The sequence below is a fragment of the Trachymyrmex septentrionalis genome, unplaced genomic scaffold (assembly GCF_001594115.1).
Source record: "Trachymyrmex septentrionalis isolate Tsep2-gDNA-1 unplaced genomic scaffold, Tsep1.0 scaffold25, whole genome shotgun sequence".
Classification (NCBI taxonomy): domain Eukaryota; kingdom Metazoa; phylum Arthropoda; class Insecta; order Hymenoptera; family Formicidae; genus Trachymyrmex; species Trachymyrmex septentrionalis.
The window spans coordinates 1,784,831-1,801,783 of NW_017305408.1; the positions used below are offsets into that span (position 1 = coordinate 1,784,831).

General features: G+C 36.4%; 5 protein-coding genes across 7 annotated transcripts in view; 2 read left to right on the forward strand and 3 right to left on the reverse strand.

Annotated features, from left to right (window-relative positions):
• Window positions 1-1,232: 1,232 nt before the first annotated feature.
• On the reverse strand, window positions 1,233-2,581 carry LOC108748899. 2 transcript variants are annotated; one of them, XM_018487311.1, is made up of 2 exons: window positions 2,202-2,581; window positions 1,233-2,131 (listed from the first exon to the last, which is right to left on the reverse strand). In XM_018487311.1, exons 1-2 carry the CDS (start codon window positions 2,352-2,354, stop codon window positions 1,235-1,237), a joined length of 1,050 nt encoding a protein of 349 aa, XP_018342813.1. In that variant the 5' UTR covers window positions 2,355-2,581; the 3' UTR covers window positions 1,233-1,234. The 2 variants fall into 2 exon arrangements, with proteins under 2 accessions (XP_018342813.1, XP_018342814.1); XM_018487312.1 differs by having other exon boundaries at window positions 2,207-2,272.
• A 468-nt stretch (window positions 2,582-3,049) lies between these two features.
• Window positions 3,050-4,437, forward strand: LOC108748901 (39S ribosomal protein L11, mitochondrial). Its single transcript, XM_018487314.1, has 3 exons — window positions 3,050-3,255; window positions 3,447-3,636; window positions 4,108-4,437. The coding sequence occupies exons 1-3, from the start codon at window positions 3,109-3,111 to the stop codon at window positions 4,368-4,370; spliced, it is 600 nt and encodes a 199-aa protein (XP_018342816.1). The 5' UTR covers window positions 3,050-3,108; the 3' UTR covers window positions 4,371-4,437.
• Window positions 4,438-4,628: 191 nt separating this feature from the next.
• LOC108748875 (uncharacterized aarF domain-containing protein kinase 1-like) lies at window positions 4,629-7,005 on the reverse strand. Of its 2 annotated transcripts, none has more exons than XM_018487264.1 (2): window positions 6,390-7,005; window positions 4,629-6,281 (listed from the first exon to the last, which is right to left on the reverse strand). In XM_018487264.1, the coding sequence occupies exon 2, from the start codon at window positions 6,264-6,266 to the stop codon at window positions 4,692-4,694; it is 1,575 nt and encodes a 524-aa protein (XP_018342766.1). In that variant the 5' UTR covers window positions 6,267-6,281; window positions 6,390-7,005; the 3' UTR covers window positions 4,629-4,691. The 2 variants fall into 2 exon arrangements, with proteins under 2 accessions (XP_018342766.1, XP_018342767.1); XM_018487265.1 differs by having other exon boundaries at window positions 6,512-6,522.
• Window positions 7,006-8,264: 1,259 nt separating this feature from the next.
• Window positions 8,265-16,953, reverse strand: part of LOC108748911 (ubiquinone biosynthesis monooxygenase COQ6, mitochondrial) — a 10,502-nt gene continuing 1,813 nt past the window's right edge. Inside the window, exons 4-8 of the mRNA XM_018487328.1 lie at window positions 11,578-11,685; window positions 11,394-11,456; window positions 9,632-9,942; window positions 9,221-9,503; window positions 8,265-9,128 (exon numbers count right to left, since the gene is read on the reverse strand). Of these exons, the coding sequence (XP_018342830.1) occupies window positions 9,042-9,128; window positions 9,221-9,503; window positions 9,632-9,942; window positions 11,394-11,456; window positions 11,578-11,685 (852 nt within the window). The 3' untranslated portion in view covers window positions 8,265-9,041. The remainder of the gene's footprint in view (window positions 9,129-9,220; window positions 9,504-9,631; window positions 9,943-11,393; window positions 11,457-11,577; window positions 11,686-16,953) is intronic.
• On the forward strand, window positions 12,917-16,598 carry LOC108748910 (transient receptor potential channel pyrexia-like). The gene is made up of 6 exons (XM_018487327.1): window positions 12,917-13,132; window positions 13,367-13,499; window positions 13,588-13,770; window positions 13,930-14,215; window positions 14,460-14,837; window positions 15,045-16,598. Exons 1-6 carry the CDS (start codon window positions 13,003-13,005, stop codon window positions 16,596-16,598), a joined length of 2,664 nt encoding a protein of 887 aa, XP_018342829.1. The 5' UTR covers window positions 12,917-13,002.

The following is a 16,953-nucleotide window of genomic DNA, read 5'->3' on the forward strand; positions in this document are numbered from 1 at the left end:
TCTAATGCATTATATGGTTGCACTATTCTCTGATTCTCAATTGGAACATGTATACGTCCATCATCTGTAGAGTTTAAATAAAAAAGAAATATAGAAATATATTCTTTTCACATTATACACCACCATCATTAGAAATAATAAATAATACTTGATATTAATATAAAATTATTATTAACAATGTATCAATTTCTTCTAAAATGACATTTGATGTTTTTGAAATTTTCATTTTAGTAAAATCTAATAAAATATTAACAATAAACACGATCAAGTTGATAAAATAGCTATATTATATGCTGAATGATTAAATACGATAGCTCTTACTTATAGATTAATTAATCGTATTCAACCGCTCTGTGAAAAAATCGGTTAATTGTGTATTTTGAAACAAAGTAAAAACTAGTGAAAATTACAAGTCAAATTTACAAATGTATTAAGTATGTTGACCAATAATAAATATTCTAGTGAATTTTTTTTCTAGTGAATTTAGAGGCTTTTGTAATTTTAATCTTATTTCAAGATACACGATCAACTCTCTCTGGCTAATTGCTTTGTCTACTTTGTTTATTCTAGTTTCTAAATAAAGAAACTATGGATCTAAATAAAGAAACTAATCATACTAAAAAATCTTAAGCCTGTATCAGACTAGAAATTGGGATTGAGATTAAATTTGACTAATTAAAGCAAATTTTACTAAACTTAATATTTGTTTTCCTTTCTTCTGAAATGGGTAAATTTCAATCCAATCTCAATTTCGATTTATAGTTTTATACAAGCTTAAAACCCTTTAATTATGATTAGTTTGTATATTTAGAAATTTAAGTTGTTTTCTGTGCTGAATGCCAGTTATGAACTGAATGACACTAAATTTGAGATTCCATTACCAAACATGTAATTAATATAATTAAAATTAATTAACTTATTTAAACATGTAATTAATTTTATCCGATTAATAGATGCAAAATTAATTTCAAGAAATTAAAATGGTAATTCAAATTAATGGTAAGAGAGAATAAACACTAAGTTTAGTTCTCAACAATATAATTGTATAGATCCACAATCAGCTCCATAGAAAAAATGGAGAAGTGTCTTTTCCTTTAGAACGAGTTATCTAACATGATCAACTGGATTAGAAATTGAATCCAGCTTAGTTTTTAAAAGATTAAAAACAAATATATATAACCCAACAATATTAAATAACTAAGAAAGAGACAAAGCAGCTAGCAATTTGTACCATTCAATACAATTCCTCATTGTTATCAAGGAAGTCAATTGCTTCTTCGGTTGTAATATGTTCGGTATCTTTGTCTAATTCAACATTATGTATTTTCCTTCGAAGCGTTCGTTCACAGGGAAAAGGAATATGTTGCTCTAGAATCTGTTGGTACCCAACACTGCCACATGCACGTCTTAACTGAATAGCTCGTTTAACTGTCTCATCGGACCATTCTCGGCAGTTCATTTTTGGATTGGTGAGAACCCTAATCTGATCTTCATTGAAGACTTCTCCTAATCTACTTCTTAATTTGTTGTAAGTTTGATTTTCTTGTCTCAATTTTTTCAAACGTTTCTCTGATCTTATCTTGTATAGGTAACTCTTTCTTATTATCTTGTTAAACAACTCTTCGCGTTTTTTCATAGTGTCTTGAAGTTGCTCACACTTACTTTTGCTCTTTGCCAATAGCTGCTTCAATTCCTGGCATTGTTTTTTCCAGTCTATCTCTTCCTGAACGTTCGTCAACATACTTAAAAGATCTTCCGGTTGTTTATCGTTTAATTGCTTAATATTGTCCGAGTGTAATTGGTATTGATAATTTATTTTAACATTTCCTTCATTTGTCATGCTTGCGATAAGCATGTTTACAACATTGTTGTTCTTGTTGTAATTTTCTGATAAAATAGGAACATCTTGCGGCACAGGAACATCTTGTGGCATAGAAACATCTTGTGGCACAGAAACATCTTGTAGCACAGAAACATCTTGTGATACAAAAATATCTTGCGGCATAAGAATATCTTGTGGCACAGATACGTTGTGTGGCACAGAAGAAGAAATCACAGGTACAGCGTTATACTTTAGTTTACGTTTGCCATCACAACGATCTTTCTCCCACATGTCTTTGGTGAAATGTATCTGTTTATAAATAGACAGACTCGTTAATCATTCTACAAAGAATAATAATAAAAATTCAAATAAATCATACCTCACATATTCGACTGTGCATACTGGGTGTCCAATTCAATCTACCAATACTGGCGATCCATTGTTTTTTCCGATCAGGATTTGAAGGAAAGTTTCTCATCAAAAATCCCTTTCGGTTCGAATTATTGCAACCGGGGACGCAACAACCCGTCATCCCGTGCGAAATCAATCCAGAAAACAATGATAATTTTCCGCGATAACGAGACCTCTGATATTGTTAATTATTTGTCGGATTTTTCGAAATTTGATATCAATCAGACTCACTGATGTTGTAACTATCCGCTACTTTTATAGCATGATGCAAATAGACAAATGTACTATGCTTCAATCTGCTCGTAACTAAAGCAAGAAGTTTGCGCAAAGTAACGCACTGACCTTATTTTCCGCCATTTTAAAACAACATTTAAAACATATGGCTCGCGCGCTTGGCATAAAATTTGAAATGATTGTAAATAATCAAGTTCTAATATAAATTAAGTGAATTAAATAAGTAATAAGTGATAATAAGTAATTACGAATGGAGTATTGATTATTTAATATGCATAAAACTGAGTTTTACTATCATAGCAGGTGTATTGAAACCAATTCGCCTGAAAATGGCGGACTAAAAAGGTCAAGCTCTGATTGGCTGCAGTTAAACATACGGAAGAACATGAGTGGCAAAGTAACAATCGATGATTGGTTGGGCCAAAAGATAAGAACCAATCATCTTTGATTAAGTCTGTTCGCGTTGCTTGCACTTTTTACACTCGGCTTCTTCACTTTCTACACAGGTCTGTTCGTTTTGCTAAACTTGAACTTGCTCATGCAAGAAGTTGAGCTAAAAAGAATAGACCTTTAGGTGATCTAGGTTATAGGAATGTAAACATATTTTCTTTGATAGTGCATATACATTAAAATATTGGAAGATGTTGAAAGTAACGGGAAAAATGAAAAAAATGGGGAAGGCGGGCAAGAAGCTGGTCCAGAAAATCGATCATTCGTCAAAGCTGTGTGTGGATATTCCCGCAGGATTGGCGTCAGCCGCGCCGCCACTTGGTTCCCAGCTCAGTCAGGTTAGGATCACGCTGAACTTCAATAGAATGTATTTGATTTCTTTCTACTCTTTCTCTCTATTAATTCTTTTGTTGTAGAAATTTATTATCATCTCCTGAATTCTAATCTTTTCTGACAATAATTATGCTAGATTTGCAAGATCTATTCGCTTTCAACAGCGTTTAATGTGGATGGATGATTTTAATTCCAGAGGAACATCAATATCGACAAATTCTGCAAAGATTTCAACAAAAGGACAGGCAATATCAAGGAAGGCATTCCTCTACCATGTCGCGTGAAAGTGAACTCAGACAGATCATATAATCTAGTAATTCATAAACCACCGACAATATACTACTTGAAACAGGCTGCAGGAATACAGAAAGGAAGAATAAAGAAAGGTACGAGTAATAATCCTTCCTTTCAACTTGATAAACTTAAATTCTCAGTCACAATTGCTATCTTTTTATTAGTGTTCCACTGGAGATTGACTGTCGAAATTGTCAAAACTTCAATTTTCTTGTATTCTCTAAAAATGAAAAAGAGCATTATTAGATTTGATCCTTGTGGCAAAGATTAATTGCTATTATCAACATTTCTAGTTTTATAATATATTTTCTAAAAAAAAGTCAAATTTAACTTTTTCTAGAAAATCTAAGATTTTGAGTAATTAACTACAAATTTGATCAAAAAACTAGTCTTCAGCTGAAAATCAGAGAGGTGACAATCGTGTTGGTCCTTAATTTATTGTTTTGCCCTTGGAATGTAAATAATTGTAGTCCCTTGATATTTCAATGGAGAAAATGCAAAAATAATATAGCATGAATACATGAGAAGATAATAAAAAAAGATTCATGAATATTTTTTTGTAGATGAAGTAGCTGGCAAAATAACTCTTAAACATTTATATGAGATCGCCAAAATTAAGTTGGAGGATCCACCCAATGCATTGTTGAATTTAGAACAAATGTGTCAAATGATTGTCGGCATTGCTCGTACATGTGGCATTGAGATCGTACGTGAAATAGATCCAGAAGAGTATAGGCAGTTTCTGAAGGATAGAGAAGCGGAATACTTGCGGTATCGTGAGCAGCTTCAATTAGTCAAAGAAAGCAAAGTTCTTAGAACAAACTAATTTGTAACTAAAATATCTTTGTTTCTATTTTAATTATATATGTATATAATAAACAGCGCGATTCTTTCAACAAAGATTTATTTATTACAAAAAATTTAAATTTGTTATATCTTTTTCCAACTTTAATGACTAACTAAAAGGTAAACCGTAAAAGATATCGTGTAAAATTTACATTTTTTATAAGTTACTATGTACAAAATTCGAATTGTTTACATCAGTAAACAAAAAGATATCTAGACTTATCTTAAACAAAAAAAAAAAGTTTAAATATATACATTTATAAGAAGCGTATCCAATTGATAGACTAAAGACAAGCTTTTGTTAAAAAGGATAAAAGTCCTTTGTCCATAGAGAATTGACCGAGTTGTTTAGATCGAAGTGTATCAGGCCTAGGTACATATAGTAGAATGATAATTTAAAAAGCGCCCAGCGTTCAGCTAACGACACCCAGCACTTATCCCATGCACTCGAGCATTGTCGAAGCTTCTCGCCATATACAGAACGCACGCAACACTTGGACATTTCCATTATGGCCGTCATTCTGGATTGAGTTTGCAGCGAATGCTCGATACTACGCATGAGATCATTGGTTTTAAGAATCAGCAGCATTTGCCGGTTGACACGGTCCAGCACATTGCTGATCTGCGGCAGCAAGTTTGGGACATTCTGCTGAAACATCTCCTTTTCGCTGACGTCGTAGCGAGTTTTACGCACACCTGATATAATTGTTTCCCAAGTCCTGCCCGACACCATAACTGACAGCAAACCATAGTAATCTTCAACGCCGAGACGACCACAGTATTTCTTCATAGCTACCCGATCGCTATCAAGGATCGCCAGCCATAGCTTTGAATAGTCCCAGCGGAATTGATCGGACAGATCGGCGTAGAGACCATGATCCAGCAGAATGATTTCCGCCTGGGAATCGCGATTGCGTACCAGGATGTTACCGGGATGTGGATCCGAGTGGACGAAACCTTCAATGAAGATCATGTGGCTATACAGACGACCGAGCTTGCTGGTGATCTCGTATGGATTCAGCTGATGGTCACGCATGTACTTTAGATCATTCACCTGTCCGCCCTCCAGGAACTCCATTGTGAGCACGCGAGATGATGACAAATCCCAGTATATTTTAGGCACTTTTAGCCAGTGATAGTTCTTGAAAAGCCTCTGTACCTTTTCGGCATTCTCACCCTCCAGAGTAAAGTTCAACTCCCGAGGGATGTTCCTCTTTGTTTCTTTGACTAGCCAGTTGAACTTGAAATCCGGAAATATCAGTGATGTAATGCTCACCAAAGTCGACATGGTCTTAATGTCAACATAAGAGTTGCTCTTGACTGCGCGATGCTGTACCTTCACAGCCACCACATCGCCATTTTTCAGCACGGCTCTGTGCACCTGTGCAAGACTAGCAGTACCCAGAGGTTCCGGGTCGATGCTCTGAAATATCTCGTACGGAGACCTCTTAAAATCCTCCTTAATAACGGTAAGTACGTCATTAAACGAGGACTGAGGTGCTGCACTATGTAGTACGCGCATGGTGTGAACATATTCCTGGGGCAACAGATAGTCTAGCGCACCCACATGCTGACCTACTTTGATGTACACCCCTTTATTGGCGCAACAAAGCTCTAGGAGCTTCTGCGCCCCGTACTTGTGAGCGTTTGATTTCAGCTGCAGGTACTCCGGTGATGTTTTATCCAATTTACTATCATATAATTCTCTCTTATAATAACGGCCTATGTCAAGCACTGTCAGTGCAGCACGGCCTAAGCGTACAATACCAATGGCACTGATATCATACTCATTTGTTCTAAGAGATGCCAGAGTACCCAGTCCGACTGTTCCAATAGCAATGACTTTTAACAGCCTTCTGGATGTAAGCATTGCCATTTTTGTTGAGAGATCCTTTTAACCGAAAAAAAAAAACAACGAATTGTAAAATATATTTACTCTTAAGATACTTGAGAAACATTACATAACCAGTAAAAGATATAATTATAAAATTGCACTAACCTATTAAAGTGATGATTAAAAATCCTCATAAATTCGCGTGATACGAGAGCGTTCCATGGCATCGAATCCGACAAACTGAGGAGTAGTGAGGAGTATGAACTTTAGAAAGTGGTTAAACTAACCTCGTTTGTATTCTACATAGACAAGAACAAGTCTTGTCAACAATTCTGTGCCAATTGTATGTGTGTTATAAACACACGATACTTTTAGAAACGGTCGCTAAATAGTTTGATCAATTTGAATCTGTCGGTTTTCAGTTCAAGCACGTGGACGAGACGTGTCACTGCGTGTTATTCGGGCTATGGCCAAAGTCTCGCCACAAATGATTTGAAGCGTTTGATGGACCAATTAGAAGAAAGAATTTTACAACCAATTAAAAAACGCTTCAAAACATTTGCAATCGCGTTGACCATACCCTAGAGGTGCATAAGATGCATTCCGTTTGATTCCGTTTCATACATGGAGTGCGTTCCGACTTACGAATGAAACGCGTGAAATGCAATACTGATGCGCAACGTTTCGAAATCATTTCATTTTTTCAATGCACGTATAACACTCGTGAAGCGCTTGTGAATTCGGAACGGTTTTCTATATAAGCTGTGGGCTGAGTGGACTGTAGTGGATTAGTAATGTTAATTAAAAATGGGCGGTTGCGATTCATTGATTAGTTATAAAGATACGGAACAAATAAATATATTTTGTTTAACTTTTAGGAATGGGATTTAAGAATACAAAACATAAATAATAAGGTCACAAATTGTCTCCAAATTTATCGTATTATTTTTAAATATAATTTAGGATAATCTATAGTTTTTTCATAATTTTGTTATTATGTTGAAACATCATTCAAATATCATTAATTGCAAATTATAAAAATATTGTATTAAGAATTAAAAATATTTTTCAAATTATTATATTACAATACTATACAATATATATAATAATATAATATATATTATAATAATAATATTATATTATTTTATAACACATTTTTAATTGTTCATTAAAAGTATTTAATATAATAACATAACATTAGACTTTGAAAAGATTGATTTTCAAATTAAAAAACTCGTAATTAATTAAGATAAAATAAACTAATTATAATATAAAATAAATAACTTTCAAGGCTTCAAGTTATTTGTTTCGACTTTCTCTTCGCCATAATATAATATTCGTTTTTCTTTTCGTAAGAGTTTTTAGAAAGATTCCCGATTTATTTAAGGATCAGTATCACGAATATTCGTTCTGAATTACACATGAAGCGCATATACTGCATAAACGCATCAGACGTATCAACTGTCTCAAGTCAAAAGAGAAGAAGTCAATGCGCTGGGAAGAGTATTAAGATTTCAGTATAATTAGTACAATCTGGAGAATTCGTAGCACTTTCGAAACGCTTTCAAAGCGTGTAATAGTTAATTTGAAACAACTTTCTGTGCAGTCTCATGCGTTTCATGCGAAATTCGGAACACACTTAAGTTTTATTGAAAATCTTAAAGAATATATTACAAAATGCATTTCATATATAAGTACAATGAGAATAATAAAATAATAACGTATAATTACATATATAATGTACACAATTGCACATAATTACATCGTTTTCTGTATTTCATTTAATCCAATTATTGGCACAGTTTATCTCCATATTAATATAACAAAACAACTAGGGGTTTTACCAAAAGAATCATAGAGGCAACAACATAGAATGTATGTATATAAATATATAGTTTCCTTGGAAGTTGTGATATTCGATTTCTACAAATGAAATTGGAAACTGACTAGAAAAAGAAGAAGAAGAAATATATAGTTTCTCAAAGAGAGTATAGAAACTCTAATTTGTATAAAATTTGTATAAAAATAAAGATGTTGAAAAGTTTCGAAACACGTGTTTTGATGTTCCAAAAAAACCACTTTTTAATATGCTTAACCATCACCCACAGGTGCGTGAGGAGAGACGATCATGAGTAATGTTAAATGCATGAAAATTTTCACTTTTAGCTGTTATTTTGGATCGTTAGTACAGACTTAAAATTTTCAACATCTTGATCGCCATCAAAAAGCCTTTCAAATAAGCCTCCACGACTCCTAATGCCATTTAAAATTTTCATCACCTCTTCCACCCTCGCGCACTTAGAAAAGATGATTAATCAGCACTCGTGCAAAAGGTACCTTTTTTTTTGAAATATTGGAGTATGTGTTTCACCGTTTTCTGGTATTCTCTTTTTTTACAAAAATTATTACAGAATTTCCACATCCTTGGCAAACCCTGTATATGCGTACAAATATGTTAACAAGAAACTTAAATGTGTTTTAGAGAAAACACAAATATGTTTCCTCTAAAGGAAAAAAGGTTGCATGTGGAGATTGCCAGAAAATCCATATATCTAAAACTAAAAAAAATTTAATATAATTATCTCGGAGCGTTCATAAACTAATTACGGATCTGGAACTATGGCGGTGATCAAAGTCTTACTACAAATGCTTTGAAGCATTTGATGGACTAATTAGAAGAAAGAATTTTACAAATTGACCAACTAAAAAATGCTTCAAAGCATTGTAGTAATCGCGTTAATCGTACCCTATTTACCACTTCTGGTTTTGACGATATATATGTATAATACAGAATAAATTAATCATTCTTTACACTATTTACATTCTGTACATTCTAGTCTCATCCCAGTATGATAAGGATTTGTTAAACATACTATTTCCTGCAGCCCGTTGCATTAAAAGTTTCTAAAAAAAAAAATCTCATTTTGATTAATACCGACTAAGAAATAATACTTCTTTCTTAAAAAAAATATATGTCAGTGCGATATTCTTTTTACCTTGATTGGCGGGAAAGCGTCTACTAATTGCAAGCCTAGACTTCTACCAAGAACAATGGGTGTCGCAGTGTGTTGATAGAACCGATGAAGTCCATCGATGGCGAGCATCATCGGTACATTGTGACGTTGCCTCAGTGTCTCGTATGTCCGCAAATAGTACATATCATTGAGATGACTGCCGTTCACGTTGGCCTCGGCGAGGATTTTCGTCAGCTCTGTAACATCGCCGAAACCTAGATTCACACCTTGACCTGCCAAAGGATGGACTCGATGTGCAGCATCCCTTTAAAAATACACGTAGAATATTTAAAAAAATAATCTATACATAATTAAAATCTCAATATAAAAATTTCAGTTTGAAGACAAATTATACAGTTGGACAAAATTTTCTCCGTGACAAAGTTTTCTTACCCGATCAACACCGCGCCTGACTGAGCATAAGACGAGGCATGACCGAAACCTAAGGGAAATGCTCCCCGCGATCCCTCGACAATTGCCTCCACGGAAGGTGGCATTTGCTTGGATGTATTAGTCTTTAAGGCAAGTCTTGTAAGCAACCAGTGGAATCCTTGCATCCCGCTCTCGACGATGCTGCTCTTCGGATAAATTCGCCACAGCGCCTCATTTATTCTGTCGACAAATTCTTCCTCCGAGATTTTCAATAGTTCCTTTGCTTTCTCTTTCGTTACGGACCATACGAGTGAACTGAGAGAATCTGTCAACTATTAGAGAACAGTAATATATAGAAATAATTAATTTAATTATTTTAGTTTATTACAAAGCTCTATAAAAAGACTGTATTGACAGAATAATAGACATACAAGATACAATAGAAAGAATACTTGCTACAATAGTAGCTTGCAATGGCTCAGCAAAACTGCTGTTACAAAACCTACCAGCAACAAAAAACCAGGATTAAGACAAAAATGCAATAGTGGCGAAGCAATAGTTATAATCATATACACACACCCGTTACATTAGTCCCGCTTAAAATTGTGAGTGACCCAATGAAGAGTGAAAAATGAAAGGAGGGGAGAGAGAGAGAGAGAGAGAGAGAGAGAGAGAGAGAGAGAGAGAGAGAGAGAGAAGAGAGAGTTTTTATTGATATAGGAAGAGAATTGAAATATTTGACTGAGGTGTAGAAGAAAGTGGCACACGGAACTTAATGGAACGATGTATGAGGTCATATTTATGAACGCAATAAGAGAAGCGGAGGCAAGAATTTTGGATACGTTATATACGATTTAGCAGTTAGATTAAGAGTTGGAATATAGACGACATCAGCGTAATCAAATAAAGAAATAACGAGTAATTAAAAGAGAGAGAGCAGGAAAGGATGAAGGGGATAAAGAAAATATAGACGGGCGTAAGTGGCTCTACACTTGACAGCTATGTGTGACTTAAATGTCCATGAAGAGTCAACACAAGAGACACCAAGAATCTTAATAGAGGAGCAGCGAGGAACAAAGTTAAGAGCAATAGAAGGATTGAATACAGGATAATAATGTTGAGGAATTGATAATTAGCAAGGATGATTTAGAAGGATTTAGATGCAGCGCATTATGAGTGGACTATTTGGCAATAGATTTTAGATCTTTATTTAAAATAGAACAAGCTGCTCCATCAAGGAGCATATGAAAGGATTTGAGAAGAATTACATCTGCATACATAAAGAGCTCGGAGGACAGAGAAACATTAGACAAATCAAAGACAAAAATACTAAAAAGTAAAGAACTTAGAATGGAATCCTGGAGTACACCAGAGAAAACGGCGGAGGAGAGCAGAAAAGAAGAAAAGGATTATACATGAGAACTTGTTCTCAACTTGTTACAAACGTGAGGTTTGTAAGGCACAGGCAGATTAGCAAATTAGCAGAAATAGTAATACAGAATGATCTAATTGAATCGATCTATTAATTTTCTTTTTGTCCTCAAATTCGTTCGATTAAAATTACTTAAAATGTCTGTCTTAACGTGTCAAACATTGCATATATTCATTTTCTAAATTTATTAATTATTGAAATTATTCTTGAATAACACAGAATAATGTTACATTTCATTTGATTTGATTGTATTTTCATTTTTCCAGGCATTAGTCTTTAAGAGTATTTTAGACATTGACGTTGTTCACGCGAAGAAACGAATTAATAGAAATACGAAAACTGACAAATTACCGGAAGCAATGCGATGGGTCCCGTTGGAAGAAATCTTTGCCAAGCAACGATGTTCTCCGTGGGCTGAAATCGATTAACGACATGTGTTATATCTCAACAGCTCATAGATATCTTCTTAAAGGTGAGAAACAGCTGTATCTCTTGTTTGTTTTATGTACGTATTACATATTTTCGAGAGAATTACCTCAGACAGCTTGACAGTCGCAACGATGCCCAATTGATTGTATTGCCAGTTGAGATAAATCACACCCATCGCCTTCCTCACCAGGGAATTAACACCATCGGCACCCACCTGGAACACATTATTTATTCTGACTCCTTGTGCTTGACGGTAATAATATTTTAAAAGTAAAATTATAAGTGTTGTTATAAGGGGAATTATTGAATTAGGACGAAGATAGTGCGAATAATTGGCGCGTCGCGACAGTCAAGCGTGTCGAAAATTTACAAGCATGTACGAAAATAACGTCAGTTCTGTTTCAGATTTCAGCGGAGATCATCAGAGATTATCTCAGCGCAGGATGGTTAACGTCTTATACTAGAATTTCTTATACTAGAATTTGCCATCGTAAATGTTACTTCGTTTATACATAAATCTGCAGACGTGTCCGCAAAAAATATTATTATATTTACATTCTAATATACTTAACAGTCCAATATTTCAGAAAGTCGCATTTATAAAACTTCACAATTATAATATTTAAAACAAATTATAATATTAGTTGTTTCTACAAAAAATAATATACTTTTTATATTATATATTTATTTTCTTCAATCTGCTTATATTTTTTTAATTTTCTTTGCAAATCGAAATAATTACAAAAAACGTCTGTAATCGTCATTTATGTTAAATTATAATAAAGAAGTTGTTAAAATATACTCTCTCAAATCTTAATTAAAAATTAATTGTAAGAAAAAAAAGTATTATAATAATTTTGTTAAATGATATTGGTTGACACATCGACTGAATTCTGCTGAAAGTATTTACGAGTAAAATGACTGGACTTAATTGATAATACAATCATTTCCGTCATAGTGCTGAGAAAGAATGATAGGGAAGGAGTTTGCGGTCGGGAATTTTTTTCTTTTCCTTTTTTGTCATTGAAATATGCCGGATTTACGCAAGGAGCGAGGGAGAACCATGAGAGATTAATAGAAGCTAAATATATAACACTGTTTTATAAACACATGTGGGTATCCTGAGATATACAGAGATCCGGAATAGTCGAATAAGTGTTCAGTATTAGCGAGTGAGAGCTAGAGTTTTGAGAGACGATGAAGGCGCATTGAAAAAACTATCCATTCTACAATGTCAAGACGACTGTTCATCAAACGACTGATCTAATGAGATTTTTTACTGATATTTATATTAATCATCTTGTTAATACTTGTTTGATTGAAAACATCATCGACCTAATCGTGATAAACGTATCATTGTACGCATGTACTGTAATGTGTGCTGTTATCATTGCGTAGCCACAAGAATGACACTTAGTTAAAGAGAAGAAACTTTCCATTCTTTATACGCTACATGATTACACTAACAAAATGTCTATAGTAATCATTTATGTAGAGTTAGAGAAATTTCTTTAAGAATCTAAAGAAGGACATGATTATGTCGATTCTTGGTAAGAAGAACTTTTTTGAAAGACTCTCCGGCAGTCATTTGACGCGAGAGGCGCCGAGAATAGAAGCTACCAATAACGGAATGCCGTCTATTGTGATCAGCAATAAGGTCAGTGAAAAAAATGTAATAAATTATCGATGACTTTCCGATGTTTCCGTAACGTTCGTGTGCTGAATTTAGGAAGAACTCGACGATATTTGGATGAGTGAGATTGATAGTGGCAGTATCTCCTCCGAGAACAGCTTGGATTCTGTCACGTGTCACATATCAACGCCGATGACGCAGGAGCAACTCTGGAGCAAGGAGGAAGTCGAAATAGCACTATCGAATCTTCCAGGGGGCAAAGCTGCTCTTTCCCTGATCCCTACTCTTCAAAATGACACTCTGCAAAAGGCTTTGGAGGAATTCCAATGCTTGACTCTCAACGAAATTATGGACTGCAATCATCGAAAGATCACACTGCCTACGTTTGCGAACGGGTAATGGCAATAGTAATTGCACATTTACAGTTCAATATTACAGCAAGATAAAAGTGAGAAATAAGAATAAACTTATCCACGTTTACAGATTTATGCGAAAGGCTGTACTAGATAGCGAAAATGGAGCAGCAGCTGCCGCGACTCCGGGTCAGTTACTTGCAGGATGGCCAGACACGTGTCTGTTGATTTCTAGCTGGTTGGGTCACGTGGAGATTGCCAAGGCTTTACTAGACAAAGGCGCGCCAGTTTCTACGAGTGACTGCGATGGAAGGTATCTATGTATATAAAATTATAATTTGCTATGGACAAAATCACTATCCAGAATCATGTTATTCATTATATATCTGATTCCATCACAGCAAACCACAAGATATCTCTAATCAATTAAGCGTTATAGCTTCAACTAATTCTCAAAAACTTTATATCCTAGAACACCATTGCATCTGGCAGCTTGTGCCACGTCCGTAAAACTTGTGGAGCAGTTACTGAAACACGGTGCTGATCCGTGCAAATGGGATCTCGGAAAGAAATGCACCCCGTTACATTGTGCTGCAGCGGCGAGTTGCGTCGCTACCGTCAAATCTCTGATCAAATCGGGCGCAAATGTAGACGCCGGATTATCCGGTAAAAGCCCGCTTCATTATGCCGTGTTAAACAACGCCGGAGATTGTGTCGAGGCTCTACTGCAAGCAGGTGCTTGTCCCAATAATCCACAGGTGCTCCTTTACCACGACCAATTTAAACATGAATTTGGTGGGGAAGTGATGCTTATAAACAGAAATCTTTTAAGAGAAATTTAATCTAATAAGTTGAAATTTGATAATATATGCAGAAAGTAACGTCTCCTAAAATCTTTAACGTCGATTATAAATAAGATATTATTTTCCCATCAAATTAACGCGTCTCTTCGAGATTCAAGTGAAGATTTCTTCAGTGAATTAATATGATTTGTTGAGACAGGTTTACACAGAGACACCTCTGCACGTGGCGACTAGTTTAGGCAATGTGCGTTGCACCAAATTACTATTGAATCATGGAGCGGATGTGAGAGTGCAACTGGGAGTCGCGAGATCGACACCTCTGCATCTGGCAGCCGAAGAGGGAAGCGTGGAGTGTACTAAGCTGTTGCTAAATGCTGGTGCGGCCTGGGAAGCGAAGAACTCACGTGGTCAGACGGCGATGCATCTTGCAGCGCTTGCACAATCTATAGAAACGTTAAATGTATTAATAAATGCTGGTGCAAAAGTCAACGAGGAGGACGACGATGGGCGAACTCCTCTACATGCTGCAGTTGCAAAAGCCTTGAGGAGCGGAGAACTGGTCAAGACTTTAATACAGGTTCGTAGTTCGCTCATATATTATACTTCAGAAATAGTCACCTAGGATGTTTTTACCCCAGCAACGAAAAAATGTAAAATATTATTTTGTCTAGATATATATGAATATTAAAAATGGAGATTAAAAAATCAGATGACTATTTCCAGATTGAGCAAGATTTTTCTAACAACACAGAGAGATACAATAAGATTTTTTTTCCTTTAAAAGGCAGGCGCTTCGGTCAACAAGGCGGACAAATTCGGCTATACGCCATTGCACATCGCGGCCTTGAATGAGAGCTCGCCCACGGTGATGCTGCTACTATCGAAGGGCGCCGATATGACGGCGCGCACCAAGGGTGGCGTTACAGCTCTTAGCTTTATTATACGTCGCACCCCAGATGTATTACCACTCTTTGTGGCACGCTTCGATCAGGCGATTTCGCTGCACGATCATGAACTGGGCGACGTAGACTGCGAGTTGCGACTGGACTTCCGGCCGTTGGTGCCAGGCGGTCGTGGTGAGACGGATCTGATGCTCTGCCTGGTAGAAGTTGGTCAGGGTCACGTGCTGAAGCATCCGTTGTGTGAGAGTTTCCTTTACCTCAAGTGGCTGCGTATCCGCAAGTTCTTCTTACTCAGCCTGATGTTTCACTCGATCTTCGTTGCCCTCTTCACTGGTTATGTTGGAGCAACGTATCTCTGGCACGTGAAACGGCTCAGTAATGTCCTTTTCTGGCCAGTACTGGGCTTCACCTGTGTGCTTGCAGGCAAGGAATTTTTTCAAGTTGCTCATGGTATCTATTGCTACGCCAAACGTTGGGAGAATTGGCTGCAGTGGAGCGTGATCATGGCATCCGGCATTATCCTGATTCCGTCAGCCTATACTTGGCAGCATCACGTTGCCGCTCTGGGTGTCCTGCTGGTTTGGATCGAATTAATGATAGTGGTCGGTCGCTTTCCTATGTTCGGCATCTATGTACAGATGTTCACTCAAGTGTCCATCAACTTCTTCAAGTTTCTCGCAGCCTACATTTGCCTCATAGTCGGCTTCTCCCTTGGCTTTAGCGTGCTACACAAGAACTACAAGGCCTTCGCTGATCCATTGGTCAGTCTACTCAAGACAATGATCATGATGTCGGGCGAGCTCGAGTTCGAGGATGTCTTCTTCGACGAAAAAGCGCCGCTCCAATATCCTGGTACAGCCCACTTGATGCTTCTCAGCTTCGTTATTCTAGTGACAGTGATCCTGACGAATCTGATGGTCGGTCTAGCCGTATCGGATATTCAAGAACTGCGCAGATGCGCTGGTCTTGATAGACTAGTGCGTCGTGCCGAGTTAGTGGCTCATCTCGAGAATATGCTGTTCTCCAAACTTCTGGATCGGGCTCCGGCATGGAGCGTAATACAGGCATGCAGAAGAGGCGCTCTGCTATTACATCCACCGTATCATTGCGCCTTGCACATTCGACCGAATGATCCACGTGAAAAACGTTTACCGCGAGATCTCATCCGAGCAATATATCGCTTGGTTAGTGAGAGAAAAACGCGGCGGACAACATACAGAGGCAGTGTGCCACCGTTACCACGAAATGCGAATACCACGGTGGATTCGAGCCATACAAGACTCAGTAGGATGTACAGCAACGAGAGCAATCAGCAACAGCTAAATGAGCTGGCAGCCGAATTGAAGAGATGCTCGTACAACATCAGCACTAGGCTGGACAGTTTGACCAATAAAGTGGAAAGTATTGTTAAGGACATGGACATGTCGCCTAACTAGGCTACCTTTGGGAACATCATTCAAGTGCCCCTGTATATTTTATTTTTGTTATTCACCGAATGTTAAACAAGGATAAAATGATACACGGAACCACTCGAATGGTGTTTTGCAAATGTACCTCTACTGTCTCATTGAATATTTCAAAATGTTTAAAACAATTAATGAAAAGATCATAAGAACAAGTGTCTCAAAAAGAAAATATAAACTTAAGACAAAAGAGATATAAATTTGTAAAAGGCCTAAAATCGCATATTTTCGATTATGACAATCTACACACACACACACACACACACACGCGCGCGCGCGCACACGCACACACACACACACATCCTTCACAAATTATATACATTTAATA

Coding starts and splice junctions, on each gene's coding strand:
- LOC108748901 (XM_018487314.1), top strand. CDS start 3,109: ATGTTGAAAGTAACGGGAAAAATGAAAAAAATGGGGAAGGCGGGCAAG. Junction 3,256..3,446: donor TTGGTTCCCAGCTCAGTCAG/GTTAGGATCACG, acceptor TTTTAATTCCAG/AGGAACATCAATATCGACAA. Junction 3,637..4,107: donor GAAAGGAAGAATAAAGAAAG/GTACGAGTAATA, acceptor ATTTTTTTGTAG/ATGAAGTAGCTGGCAAAATA.
- LOC108748899 (XM_018487311.1), bottom strand. CDS start 2,354: ATGACGGGTTGTTGCGTCCCCGGTTGCAATAATTCGAACCGAAAGGGA. Junction 2,132..2,201: donor TGCACAGTCGAATATGTGAG/GTATGATTTATT, acceptor ATTTATAAACAG/ATACATTTCACCAAAGACAT.
- LOC108748875 (XM_018487264.1), bottom strand. CDS start 6,266: ATGGCAATGCTTACATCCAGAAGGCTGTTAAAAGTCATTGCTATTGGA.
- LOC108748910 (XM_018487327.1), top strand. CDS start 13,003: ATGATTATGTCGATTCTTGGTAAGAAGAACTTTTTTGAAAGACTCTCC. Junction 13,133..13,366: donor TGTGATCAGCAATAAGGTCA/GTGAAAAAAATG, acceptor CAGGGGGCAAAG/CTGCTCTTTCCCTGATCCCT. Junction 14,216..14,459: donor CTTGTCCCAATAATCCACAG/GTGCTCCTTTAC, acceptor TTGTTGAGACAG/GTTTACACAGAGACACCTCT.